We start from the raw sequence: 15260 nt of genomic DNA on the forward strand, positions 1-15260 counted from the left end.
CATCAGTGAGATTCAGTTTACTTATGATTGCATGGCATAGAGCACTCAATATGCAACCTTTGAGCACTCTAAACTGTCTGTGTTACCCTTGGGCACTTTAGTAAAGTAGATGTCCATCCCCTGAATTTGGATTGCAGGTTTTCATGGAGATTTTGACAGATTTAGGCACTCTTTCCCCAGAACAGGTATTGTTCAGCATCAGTGGGCAACTACATTCATATTCCCCACATAAACCTTAAGACACAATGCAATTTCCACACATGCTGAAAAATGAGAAAATAGTAATTTATGCTTACTCTAAAAGGGTTAACAGTGTTGGAATGTAATAGGTGGAATTTAGCTAAGATTCAGATGCTGAGTTTAGATACTAACTGGGAGAAACTGAGACAGATTTGATCCCCCCTTCATATGCACTGTCAGGAAATAGTAGTTTATATATAGTAGGAATGGAAAATTAAAACCTTACTTCTGTGTCTGTATTATTTATTCAATACCATCATTTACTTTACAGAATCTGACTGTATCTTTATGCCCATGACTGTGTAGAGGCTTTTTATGTATGTTAACAACTCTTCAATAAATCTCAACTTTATGATTTTTTACAGCATTGTAAAATAGCACAGAGAAAGTTTTAAGGGACAATAGATTCACAGGCATTACCAATGCATGTTCTTCCATCTTCTGCCAGCTTGTAAGGGTCAGTGTGGAGACATTTATAGCTACCTTTAGTGTTAATGCATTTAGCAGAGGGAGAGCATGGTGGATTAATTTCATTTTCACATTCATTGATATCTGCAAAATGAATACACACTGATCAATATTCATTACAAATTACAGAGAGGGATTACTACCTTCTCATACACACCTTCTACAAGGATTCATAAATGAAACGTATAGTGTACTTTCAGTGACACATAGATAACTGCCAAAGATACCAATTGTTACTGTTTAAAAGACAAAGTTGGGGTTTGTTTCACTCTGGTTTGCTTTTTTTGTTTGTTTTTAAGATGAAAATGATGAAAAAAAGGAAATGTTGTTTTGGTAATCTGCCAAAATCTACAAATAACAATTGGCTGAATTTTCAAAAATGCAAACTGTAAACCTGAGAGATATTTTTGCATGTGTTTATGTCCTAAGAATTCAAGTTCCTCTATAAAGTTTTCCCAATACTGTGCTCTATAAAGATAGTGAAAATAATAACACTGACAGAGTTCTATTCAATTCTAGGTATGATTTTGAGAAGCCAAGGATTCAGGTTAGCTTTGGTTACAAAATTTATAACAGTAAGCTATGATATCACTGCAAAGATAGCTGTTTCTAGAAATGACAATATCCTGACAGAATGATGAACAGATGAAAAATTATCCATTAGAACATGTACATAAACGTATTGTTCTTGAGGCCATTCAAGACTTTTCACTCTCTCATTCTGATTATGTGATGAAATGGAAGACATGTGGAGTGCAGGAAAGAAAGTACTCAATGAGGGTAAGAATGGAGTCTTTTCCGTATTTCTGAATCTTTCTTTCTGTGTAATATTTCCTTGCAGGACTGGATTCAGTTGCCTAAAGATAGGTGTCCATCACTGGTTTAGATAGTTTCCCATTGGTCCTGTATAATGCTTGTCCAATGTCTCTGACCCATGGTCCTGGGAAGAACAGCAAGCCCATATGTGGGGAACTAGCTGAGCCTTCAGTGTGTTCTCTTTTTGGTTATATTCCTTTTGTTCTCTACTGCAATGTTTGATCTGCTACTTCAGGCTAAGTATCTCTTTTTGATCAGTATTAGAAACTGTCCCTGTAGTAATGATTTACCAACTTAGTTTAGCATTGTCTCTCAGACCACTTAGGGGGTTCTGTCACTGGAAATACAATCAAGCCTGATCCTTTCTTAAATTTGAATACAAAGCAGTAGCTGTGTCTAACACTAGCCATCAACTGAGACAGTCAAAAGTCTAGTCATGCAAAGAATTATCTTAAACTTGAGAACTCTTAAGAAACACTAACTCACATAACACCTTGTTGTGGTATGAACCCAGCTGGCAGCCAAACACCACGCAGCCGCTCACTCACCCTCCCCTGCCTGGGGGGTACAGAACAGAATTGGAAGGGTAAAGGGAGACACATAGGTTGAGATAAACCCAGTTTAATAATTGTAATGAAATAAAACAATAACAATAATAGAAAGTACAAATGGGTAATGCACAATGTGATTGTTCTCTGCCTGATGACTGTATGCAGCCCGTTCCCTGCTAGCAATCCTGAAACACCAAGATTCTGCAACCACAATCCCAGAAGCAAGAGAGAACCTCCTCCTTCCTGGCCACCCCTCATATACTGAGCATGATGTTAAATGATATGGAATATTTCATTGGCTAATTTGGGTCCAGTGCTCTGGTCATGCTCCCACCCAGTTTGTTGTACACCTGTGCACAGGCAGGACATGGGGAGTTGGACGTTCCTTGATCTCTTAGCAACAATTAAGAACATCAGTGTATTATTAGCATTCTTCTCATACCAAATCCCATACTGAATCCAAAACACAGCACTAGTCTAGCTACTAAGAAGAAAAACTCACTGTATTCCAACCAAAACCAGGACATACCTCTCTGAAGCTGGAAAATAATCTGTTGCTCAGAATAAAGATTCCTGAATAAGTATTGCTCCCTTCAAGACTACATTTTGGATTAAGTTCCACCAGCTTCATCATTGTCTGGGAAGGAAAACCTGCACAGGCTTTGCCACCACTGTAATTTAAACATGCTGTTTCAGCTTTTGTAGATCCATAGTCATGCTGTCTGTTAACTAGCTAACATGTTTTTCTGTCACTAAATAGTGCATGTCAGATTTTACCAGCTTACCTTACTACTCAAAGAGAGCAGTACTTTACTAAAGCAAAGTAAACAGAGTTATCTATCAAGAGTAAGATAACATTTAATATAAAGGAAGGTAGCTTAGTCTAGTACTAAATTACTTCCTGAATCAACAGAAATTATATCTGTCAAAGCCAAAGTTAGTAAGCAGGAATTAACAGCTCTCAGATTCCTTTTGCCAGCAGGCCACTCTGTCTTTTCCAGAACAGCATATAATTTTGAAACCATCTGCAGAAATGCTAAGCTCTATCCTCCTCATTATATTGCTTGACTTATTCCTAATTTGCTGAACATTTAAAAGAATGGGAACACATTGCACAGACATGCATGGTACAAAGTGCTTTCTACTGTAAAACTCAAGTATCATCTGCATAAGTGGGTTTTGATGGTTTTCTTTTAATAAAGGCATTGCTTATTTAATATATGCAGCAGCTTGTTTTCCTATAGCAGATATACAGTCTTTTGTTTACATTACTGAACATATTAAAAGAAACTAGGACAAGGAATGATTCATTCATATTACTTATTTATTCAGTTTGCTGCCAGAACATTAATCTATTGAAAAGATTTTATTATAATTCATTTAACAGCTTTATTTCTTTATATGGTATTTACGTGGGTGGAATTCAGTGGATAAATAGGATTTGAATAAAGGAATGAGCTGCAAATTTCATTTGACTTTTTCCATACCAGGTATACAATTAGAATGAATAGCTTTCTATTCTGCTGTCACAGAAATACTGATAAGCAGACTTTATTGTGGATCAGCTGCAGCACTTGCATTCAAATTAATTTACCGCCATAGATAATATATTCCTAAATATGGCCTTTTCAGGTTTCATTTTCTCTCATGTTCTTTCAAAATTGTGTATTTTGAGTATGTGTGTATATATATATATGAGAAAAAAATATATATACAGACGTGCACCATTATAAACACACACATTTGAAATGTGAACAAATTCCTCCTTTATAACTGTGAAGGGTGAAGGTCTTGTAATAAAATATTTGCTACATTCTTTATTCCTATCCTGTCCTATTCAATAGTAAAAATAAGGCAAAAGGAATAGAGAAGATAAAATAACAATTAAAGTAACAGAAGAGTATTCCCCTGAAAATGTGTGTGAAATGTCAAAAGGCACTATCTTTTTCCTGACTTTTCCCCCGCTCTACTTTTGTATCTGGAGAAGTAATTCACTTCTGGCAAATCTTTTGGGAGAAGAGAGGTTGGAACTGAAGTGATAATTAATTTCCTTAATTTCATTTGTTCACGGTATTTTTTTCTTTGTCACTTTTGCTTATTGGGATGAGACATGAACTACTGTTGTTGAGCTCGGTTTGTATCTAGAGCATCCATTAAAACAGTGCTAGGAAAGTGACAACTGTCTGTCTTGCTGTTACGTTGAATGTAGAAGGAAGTAATGTATAATTCTGATTCACCACTTTTTTCCCTACTGGTTGTTAATTGACTCAGTTTTTGCTTAATTAGGCAATTTTTAGTGACATTTTCCTATCATCAACTTCATTCATCAGGATGGGTATAGATTGAGATAGCAATTCTGGAGCAAGAAGAGTTTCATGTTATCATGCTATTGTACCTATGAACCCAGAAGGCTGACTACAAGAGAGCAGAGAAAGCAGTTCATTTCTGATGAGCTGGACTTTACGTTTTAGAAAATTCAGAAACAAAACCTCATACCTATACAAACGGGAGCCTCATAGTCCCATCCTTTACTTGTGCATGTTAATTGCTCTTCTCCTTGTAATTGAAATCCATATCGACATGAATAAATCACTGTAGATTTTCCAAATTCTGAACAGTATACAAAATCACCATTTTCCACACTCTTTGGTGTTCCACATATTTCCTCTACAAATAAAAAGACAAGCTTTTAAAAAAATTACCACCTTACCCTCACAAATGGACATTATTCTTTTTTATTGCTACAAATTAACTTCAGTGAAATTACTCACATATTTTAAGATGATCAGAATTTAGTTCTTCATTTATGGACAAGAATAAATATTAAATACCTCAGGTTTGACGTATAATCCTGGTAAATTTAGTGTTATCTTCTAACAGTATGTTCTGCAGAGTTCTTAGTATTTTCTATCAAAGAACTCCTGCTCCAGTTGCCATAATGCCTGTATACCTCACAAGCCACTCATGTTATCAGAGTGAAGTTGGTAAACACTATGTTTTTTCAAAGGAAGTTGAGAAAGAAGGAGAGGAATACCTAGATCCCATTTCTATGTGGTAGAAAGACGAAAGATCTGCATGAGACCCGTAACTCAAGGCCTGCTCAACCAAGGTCAGTGTTCTATCTGCTGATTACTCTCCCCTCCCATCAGAAAAGATTGGTAATTACCAGATTACCTCCCTGATAGAATTCTTGCCAAGCTTCTAAATTCATCCCAGATATATTGTCACAATGCATAAAATCCTGTGGAAACTTTCCAAGTTGAAAGGCATCTGCCGGCACTTCAGAAATTCCTGTATTGTCACAAATCACGCGGGACAATGAGTGTTTTTTGAGTTCTTGCTTTTGAGCTTCTGTGAAAACATTATCATTTTCCCACCAAAATCTGGAAAGATGATAGAAACATTCTGAAAAAATTCAGAGCACTGTTTATTCTTACTTTCATAGTACCTTATGTAAAATACCAAAAATAAGAATTATAGCAAAATGTAATAATAAAAGTAAACACCATGATCTGCAGACTTATATACCCAGCTTGAAAGTAATGAAAAGGATAGTGTGAGTCTGATGTACTGATTGACTCAGATGTTGTGTTAAAGCTGGTTAAAACTATTAATTATTCATGTTTGCAGAATTGCTTTTCATTGGTGATAAAGGGCCACAAAAACAGTTACAGTCCTGAGAGAAAAACTTGGAACTCATTTGTTTGAACTGGGATCTAATTTGTTTGAACTGGATGCTTAATCTTATGCACACCAGTATTCACTGTGAAGTCATAAATTCTTTCAAGCATAAATTACAGGAGAATTACAGGAGTAGCCATAATAGATTTCCCCATACCACAGCTTTTGAATTCTGCTTGCCATTGCTGAATGGTTGCTATGAAAACAGGTATTGCTGAATGCTCCTCTGTAACACGGAGTTCTTAATTTGTGAAGAAAGCTCTAGATATGCAGATAAAGAAAGTAATTGTGCTTTTGATCATATGAAAAAGTAAGCTAAGAGGACTGTCTGGAACAGAAAAGAGCTGCTTTTTTCATTTTCTTGGATTGGGAGTGCTGTACCAGAACAGAAGAACCAGTTGGTGCTACAAAGGTGTAACTGTTAGATTATATACATATATATATAAAATATGCACACACATGTATGTGTGTTTAAAGTTAGAAAGAAAAAGAAGAAGAGATAAAAATTTTGTACATAAAGATGTCATGAATGTCAAAAAAATATTTCTGGATAGTTTGATAGCACATCTGCATTAGTATATTAAAGTGTTAAGCACTGCTAAACTGCTAAGATATTTCCCTGTGATACTCAGGCCAATTAGGATTTTCCCAAATGATGGCCAGGATTTGTGGTAACACGTCTCAGGATCATTAGCAGTAGAGTACGAATGTGATCACACTATACAAATTGACCTCAGGTTTAACACAGGACCTGGGCTTTCATAATACTGGGGGAACAAGGCTGGGGTTTCCAGAAAAGTCTGTGGTTTTTGTGTTTACATTTTTCTGATCAGAAGGGAACAGCAACATTGACTGGACCCTGCGTAAACCTGGTACGTATGCACTGTGTTAGGGTTTTTATGAGCCACCTGAAACAGTACCATGAAAATAAGGTCTGATAGTCCTGTTTGTGTTCTGGGGAAAATGAGGGCTGCTAGTGTGCCACGGGGGTGGCTTTTCAGCACAAATGGGACCCTGCTGCCTACAGGACTGTATTGTTTAAATAGGGTAAGTGCATGTGAAATTCTGGAAAACTGACTTTATTTGTAGGTATATAGTTACCTACAGCAGGACAATTTGGGAAGAAATCTGTCCCAGTTTGCATATATTGGAGGGGGAGGTAATCTACAGGACTAGGGATGGAGTGAATGTCCCACACCTCAGCAGCACTGTGACAAAAGGAAGAGAGATGAAGGGGCTGGAGAGACAAAAAAAGAAAGATGCTTTCCTCCTACCCCTCACCTGCACATTATCCCCAAAATTCTCAGAACATCCTGAAACCTCAATGTCCATTCCCAGGCCCCTTCCCATAACCAAAGCCATCAAAGACTTTGCTCCACTCAGCTCTCCTACACCTGTCATTTCCTTTTTCATGTACATTAAAACCTATTCTACTTTCATCGCAAAACTCAGTTTTATATACAATGCTGAGAAGACTTGAGCAGAAAAATTTTTTTTATCTATTCAGCAGATAGGTGTTGACTATAAGAAAATTGCTCCAATTGATCTGTATAAATTGACCAAAATTTTACAGGTGAATTTTGCAGGATTGGAGTAAAAAAAGAAAGGGAAAAAAAAAAAGAAAACAAAAAAAAAGAGGTGCAAGGGTGCAAGGCCCCCTATGAAAAGAATGACAAAGTCAGCTTTAGAATTTTTGCCCAACTATTGCAAATCCTGACATCACAAAAAGATTCAAAGTAGGGAGATGGAAAAAGAAAGTCGAGGTTGATGGAACAGAAACAATTTGTTCCAGGTGATTTGGCTGAGGTTAAGACAATGCCTGAGTTTAGTAAATTGGAAAAAGAAATCCCTTCATGTTTTGTCAGACAAAAGATTTTAAGGCTATCAGAATGGAGTTTAGTCAGTCAAAAATTCCACTTAGTCCTGATTTCTGAACTCAAATAAATATGTTAGATGTTTTGAAATCCCCACTTACTGACATGTCAGTTAGGGTATCTAGTAAGCATGTAGTGCTACTGGTGCAGATACTCTTATCTGACAAGGCACTGCAATGATTTTTACATTCTTATTGTGTGACAACTATAACATGTTACACACTTCCTTTAGTATTAATGACAGAATACCATTATACATTTAGTTAGCAGACAAACTTGTGGCAGAAACTTGGGGAATTCTTTCATTACTAGAACTCTTTTTTTCTCAATTTGGAGTTAACATATTAAATTATGCTTAAGTTTAATTAATGCTAGTGGTATCGTAAGACACTGAATAATAAGTAGTATTGTAAGGCACTGAACAATGGAAACAAGGCTGGAAGGACCTCAACAGATTATCCTTCTCCAGATAGGGTCAAGTATGCCTGCACAACTCAAAGGACTTTCAACCACATTTTTAACACAGCTGAGTGGAATGTTTGCTGTCTATGCAGTTTATGCTAATAAGATACCACCTTTATGATTAACACTGCTTTTTCCTGTGAGCTAATTAATTAACATTTTTTAAAGTTCAGATATAAATTCTGCCTTGGATGCTTATTTACATAATGGTTTCTTTCCACAACAGTATGAGAGGAGCTTAAAGGTAAATCTAAGGACCAGATGTACTTAAAACACCACTGCTAGCATGGTGTGAGCAGTTTAAAATTAGTCTTCTCATGAGATTCAAAATTACTGTCACAAGTACATGATGGAAATGAAAAAAAGGTTGGTTTTATAATTGCTTCAGGAGAAGAAGCAAGATATGAACTGCATCTTGCACCCCTTTGTGACCTGTATTTCTCCTATCTTCCTGGTGTGGAGGGTTGTACTAACAGAAGATCCTGGTGGCAGTTGTACAAGTTTGGGTGAAGGGACATTCTATGCTGTTTCCAACAAAGCAATTCTGGGAACACTCTGCAGTTCCAGTTCACATAGGACCATGTACATGGTGGTTTTTTTACCCCCTCTAGGAAGCCTGAACTACAGCTCTTTGCCTATCCCATCTGAGTTTGCTGTGGTTGCCACGGATAATATCAAGGTTCTTCCAGTTCCTGAGCCCAGTGCAGCCCTTGAAGGACCAAATAGTTAAAGCCTGCACAGTACTACATCCATCCACACAAAAATTAGCTGCCCCTGCCACAGATAACTTCTGGTGGCACTGTGCATTTCCACCAGGAGTGCGAAGTGGGACATCTCAGTTCCATAGAACCAATGTCCATGTGGATGGATCTCATCTGGAATTGAGACTATATACAGACCAAGGAAGAAAAAGGAGAAGCTCACCCAATGAAGGACCTAAGATAAAAACATGGAAGTGGCGGGGAACAATTTGTTTAAAGCATATTTAAGTGCTATATTGTCTTATGTTCTGGGAAATATCCTCACTCACTGCAAAATCTCCATTGCTTCTGTTTTTTTTCATAAATGATTCAACAGCATGAATAAACTCACCGGTCACCATCCCTTAGTGCTTTCATTTGCTTTCCAATTATACACGCAAACAGAGGACCAGTTCTAGCACCTGGAAGAAAGTCTTCTACCAGACCACCAAGCCAGACATCAATATTGCTAGGATTATGGTACAATTCCATGATTTTTTCAGTGACCTTGTGATTGGTTATTACTGTGTTCAGGTCAGTGTGAGTTTCCAGTTTTGGTAAACCACAGAATTCTCGCCAGTCATTATAACCTGTAAATATTATATTCAAAGGAAGATTAGACTTGACTGTTAAGCATGATATATGAAATGAATAAATTTATAAGCACTGGATTCTGACAACCTTCATCATAGTCATAGACAGTGATGTCTAAAAATATGCCTATTATTACTGGTTAAACTGACGAAGGAAATGATGGCAGCATCTGAAACTACAGGATATGCAATTGGTACATCACTTTCATGAAGGAAAACAAAGGTTTAAAACAATTGACCCATATTTAGGCAATGAAAACACGATAATAGATATTAGGAGCATGCACTGTGTCTTGAGATTTCCATACTAGGAATACAGGAGTTAGATGAAGAGTGGGTGAGGAGTGACCTGGATGAAGTTAGTAACTAAGGAAAGTGCCCTAGGGCACATGTCCAGATCTCTGGAAAATATATTTCTTTTACATTCTTTTACATCACTAGAATTAATCTCCCCCACCTCCCAGAAAAACTTTAATTTCTGGTGAAAGATCAAACCCCCATTTCTAGCCTTGGGTAGCTGAGAGTTTTAAACTCCAAGCCAGAGCCAAATGTCATTTCTACTGTCCAGGGTGAATGACTTGTGTATTCCTAGTTGCAGAGTTGCACAGGAGAAATGGAGATGGTTGTCACTTAGAGACAAAATGCTGTTTGACAATCAATCAGTCCCACCTCCATGGGTAGAACATTAGGATCAGAGCTTAGAAAGTCAGCCATGTTGGTTCCTTAGTCATGTAGACAAATGATCTACTCAGGAAGGGGGTTTTAGATTTAGAAAATAAAGAGGCCCTCTCTGCCATGCTGAGGATTGCTTCCCCTGCTCTCAGAAGCTGTGACATACTTGTAAGAGGTTCTTACACAGAACTGGGAATCTACTGTATTTTTTAACAGCTGATATAGTCTAACTGAACTAAGCCTCAGCAGTGTTCCTCTAAGCCAGTACACCCATGGCCTGATGGGCTAATGCTTCTTGACTGTTAGTTCAATCTTACCCTGGGCTGACTGAAGTAAGAAACATAGTACAAAAACCAGGCACAAATGAATAATATTTCACAAAATGAGGTGTACACCTAACTAAATCTCTATACCACTCCTAGAGACATCTTCTATGGTCAGTAGACCCAATGAGGTTTTGTCTAAATTGACCTGTCCCACAGGTTGGGGGCAGTGTGCCAATGGCAAGTAGCTGCTGCAGGCAGAAACCCTGATTCTCTGAAGCTGGTTTCAGCAAGAACGATCTGCAGTTGCCTACACTGAGCACACCAAGATCCACTCGCTAGCACTGTCGTTCTAGATTCCAGATTTAAAAGATTATTTTAATTTCAGATGCTGTGGAATATTTTGTTTCCACAAAATTTAAAAATATTAGCAACTTATATTTTAAAAGAGACTTAAGTTACTTTTCTCATTACAAAACCCATTACTTAAAAGCTTACGGTTACATCTCAGATATAAGCAGTTATATTTCAGTAACCACCTGGAAAAAAATCCAAGAAAAATCAATAGACCTGGGAGTCCATGATCACGACCACGCTGTAAATTTAATGATGATAAATCAAGTGACCCATTATTGGACAACACAAACAGTTTTTCTGTTAACTCCTCATTCAGCAGCTGATCTTGCACTTGCAGTTTTGCTGAATGTGCTAGAAGACCCCTTAGTAATGGATCCAAGCCTCCTTTAAACGCAAAAATAATATAATGTTAGAGCATATATATATAATAGAGCATTATAACTTTCTTAACAAATGTGAATGCATGTAAGTTTCTATGTTTTTTAAACATTGGTCACATAGTCTTTTACATTCAAACACATAAAAAAGTCTCCTTCTGGTTGAAAGAGAATTAATAGTGCTATGAAAATGTCCCATCTCCTTCTTCAGGTGTAAGAAAATTTGAAAGGTAATAAAATCTTTATCCACAAAAACAGATAGACAATATTTTCATCATCAGTCATCAGACTATTGTCAATCTACCAGACTGGCTTAATCTGGAGAGTAATTTTTCTCTGATTCAGACAACTATTTAGCTCAGAATAATCATTGCAGTTCATGTTAGTGCTCTAGAACCTGTTCAACAACTTAAATCAGTGATGTAATTAAATAAATGTTCCTATTTCTAATTCAAGATAAGTAACTTTGAAAAAAATTTACAATATTCTGGAAAAATCCCGAACAGTTTAAACAAAACCATACCTTCTTTAGTGAGCCTCCAAGGACTAAAGAAAACTTCATGCAAATGAAGATTTGGGAGTTCAGGATCATCTAAATACTGTGAATTCAATCGCCTTACTATTGGTTGGATTGTTGCATGACCAAAACGAAAAGCAGCTGTTGAAAATACATTAGAAACTGTAGGATTCATTGTGGGATCATAACCAGTATAGATGCCAATATACAGATTAAAAGCATCTGGACCAATGACTTTGGGAATGTAATCTCTTAAAGTAATAATCTGAAAGAAAAAAAGAAGAAAAATTTAACATTCAGTGTTGTTATAGATGAATAGTAATGATTCCCAGGTGCTAAATGCCTTTTTCTTCACTCATCTGTGCCCAAGCATTTGGCACAACTAAAAGCAGTATTAGCTGATAAACAATATCGGTCTTATTTTTGCAGTGAGAAGACAGATGGCCAGAAAGAAATCAGTGGCACAGCTCAGTATAGTGCAGCAGTCAGGCCCCTGTTAGCTCCTACCATAAATGCTAGACCAAAGCCTCCTGAGCAGAGATTACCAGTGTTGCTCACTTACAATCCACAGGGGTAATCCAGCTCACAGGAGGTGCACTGAGATTTAAAGCCTTTATTGTGATGTTGGAAATTATAATGCCCTTAAAAATGGCAATCAAAGCATGAAATACTGTAAAATCTTTCAAGAATGATTGTTGATAAGAACAGATCATATTTTCAGACATATATTTTTGACACAAATCCTCTTTACTAAATATTTGAAATGACCAGGCTTTGAAATACTGGTGCCCAGAATCCCTTGGTAGACATTTTATGCTAAACTCAAGTGAATTTATAGACTCCTGAAAAACACACTTCATAAATGAAAATGCTGATAAACACCTCCTGTCAAATGCTTTTATAAAGTAATAGTATTATAGTTGCATGAAAAAAGCATATGAGTAATCATGACCAAAAAAAAAAAAAAAAGAGGAAAAAGATCTAATGTACCAAATAAAATGAAAATGCATTATAGGTGAAAGATTATGCTGAACTCAATAAAGCATAATGGGATGAATATGAAGCATAATGAACTCAATAAAATACCTTATAGATTCAATATAGTGTGCAATAAAATATACAGACAAATGTACTTTGAGCTTTATATAACGCATATTGAAAAGCTAGTTGGCATAAAATGACCTTATGAAAAACTTGTCTCTTTATTTTTGGCACAGCACAAAGACAAGCAAAACTCTCCAGAATTTGCTCACTTTCCTCAGAAGGCGGAGGTAACAACCTCTTTATGTTTCCAGGTTATGTCATGCAGTGAACAAAATATTTAAAAGAAAATAGGTTAGGATTTGTTTTAAAGCTCCTTTAATACAGCATATAAATAAAATAAAATAATTGCTAGAAATGACTACTGACACTGTCATTTGAGAAGTTAACCTTTTTGCTACATTCACAGAGGTTTTGCAAGACAACAGTTCTTTCTAATTTTAGATTTAGAGTTAGTTTTCAAAAGCAAAGATTTTAAATAGGACTGTGTTAGCCATGGACACAAACATCATGATATGAGTGCAAGTTTTCGGCTCATTGTAAATGAAATCCCAAGCTATGCTTCTCATAAAGGCCCGATTCCCTGAAGTAAAGGGCAATTCAGATTTTTCATTTGTTCCAGAGGCAAGATCTTCATTTCTTGTTTCCTTTGTGGGGGAAGAGAGGTTGCTGTTTCAAGACATGAAAATTACAAGGCCGAGGGTAAAAAAGATACCTTATGCTTGATTTGAGCTAGGAGAAGCTTCTTTAATGGAAACTTCCAATGGCTAAATGATGCTCCATCAAGTAGAGGTGATTTTTAGACGATATAGATTAAGATGATGTTACTAATACAGCAGAAGATGATACTGCCAGAGAGAATCTGCAATCTGACAAGAACTACATCTAAAGTAGCATCCAGTATTTGTACGGTCTCTGAATGTACCTTGCCTGGATTTGTCTGTATGAAGTCAAGGAGAGGCTCACTACAAGTTCTCATAAATGACATATCTAAGTTTTAAGGAAGGTGTAAAGAGCTGACAAACATCAAAATTATTTTTGTTAAAATTCTTTTGCATGCACTCCCTGCTCTGAGAGAATGATTTGAGAGGTTTATTTCTTTTCATATTTGGCATAAAATAGCATAATACTTTCTTTCAATAAAGTGTTCCTTCAACAACTAAGATCCTCCCGTGGAAACAAAAGAACATGCTTGTCTAAATATATGTCAATAAAAGCAGAGCCAGAGAGGGACTAGTTGGAAAAGAAATTGCAAACAAGTATAATGAACTGCTCTACCCTTTATGACTTACTTTGAGTCTATTTATGAATAATAAGTTTCAGGAGCCCGCAGCAGCATAAATGATTTATGTGGATATAATGAGTCTGAACCTGCAAGGTACTGGGTGGTGTCAATTCCTTGTGACATCTTTGTGATTAGTGGTAATCCAAGCTTCTCTTAGGATACATTCAACATCTCATAGCATCAACTCCAAGCTCTATAGAAGCCTCATGAAGAAATTCATTCTAATTAATAATGTCAATATTTCTACTGTTTCATTGCAGTCACTGTTTCAACAGCATAATTCAGGGAAAAATGATGACGAATAGACACTGTCTTTTAAACAGAAGCCCATATGCTCAATGTTCAGATGACTTCTGAGTAGTCTATATGACCAGATAGTAACAGAGTAATAGAGTACTTAAATATTATTCATTTAGTCATATCAGAGAAAATAAAATTCTGATTTCTTAGTAGTTCAACCAAATGTTTGGTAAGTATCCAGACAGAGACAGAATCTTTGAGTGATTACAACATTGTCAGAAATGGCTTTGTACAGATTTTACATCATATTATGAATCACATGTACACTGTTTATAGAAAAGTAACTGAATCCTGACCCGCAAGCACAGTAATACTCCAAGTTAAACAGACTTAGTATGAAAGGCAACTTCCCTCATTTAGAAGGCAGGATTACAACTGGGGTTCCCAAGTGTCCTTATGAATTCAGCAAGCATCCTGTATGGGTTTGCCTCCAGGCTGGGCAACCATCAGCAAAATTCATTAAATACTTGAAATATTTGAAAATAGGTTACATAATTTCAGATTATTTCTGACAAATTTTTGTTCATGTTAAAAATTATATCAAATTAGTTGCAAAAGATACAGAAATTCATATTACTTCTCATAAGGTTCAGCAGTTTCCTTGCCAAAACTGCTTCTGTATTTTCTAAAGCAGGTGTGAATGGGACGTAATGGATGGAAAAGGAAAATAAAAAAAAAACAGGCTTGAAGAGAGAATATAAAAATCTGTGAATTATCATAAAAATAAGTAAGACCAGAAGTGCAACTTGTCTTTACCATTGGCCAGAGGTAACTGCAAAGGAATAGTATCTCAATGAGATAAATAAGAGCCAATTAAGTGAAGCTCCTGCACTTGGGAAAGATTGTAGAAATAATAGAGAAGAGCCAGAGACAGCCATGATGTTTAATTTATTGAAGTGTTATGCACAGTTGGTTTAAAGGTGTCACTGTAAATACTAAAGGATTTGCAGATGATACTGAAGTCCTAAACTTCTATGTAAAGGGTGATAACTTCTATGTAAAGGGTGATTGTATGGGAGTTCA

At 36.3% G+C, this 15260-nt stretch overlaps 1 protein-coding gene across 1 annotated transcript in view; it reads right to left on the reverse strand.

Moving 5' to 3' along the window:
- Positions 1-631: 631 nt before the first annotated feature.
- TPO (thyroid peroxidase) overlaps positions 632-15260 on the reverse strand; it is a 45489-nt gene continuing 30860 nt past the window's right edge. The window contains 6 exon segments of the mRNA XM_074933536.1: positions 632-792; positions 4572-4742; positions 5250-5458; positions 9185-9422; positions 10931-11101; positions 11618-11876. Coding sequence (XP_074789637.1) covers positions 632-792; positions 4572-4742; positions 5250-5458; positions 9185-9422; positions 10931-11101; positions 11618-11876 — 1209 coding nt within the window.

The sequence above is a fragment of the Athene noctua genome, chromosome 1 (genome assembly GCF_965140245.1).
Source record: "Athene noctua chromosome 1, bAthNoc1.hap1.1, whole genome shotgun sequence".
Lineage (NCBI taxonomy): Eukaryota > Metazoa > Chordata > Aves > Strigiformes > Strigidae > Athene > Athene noctua.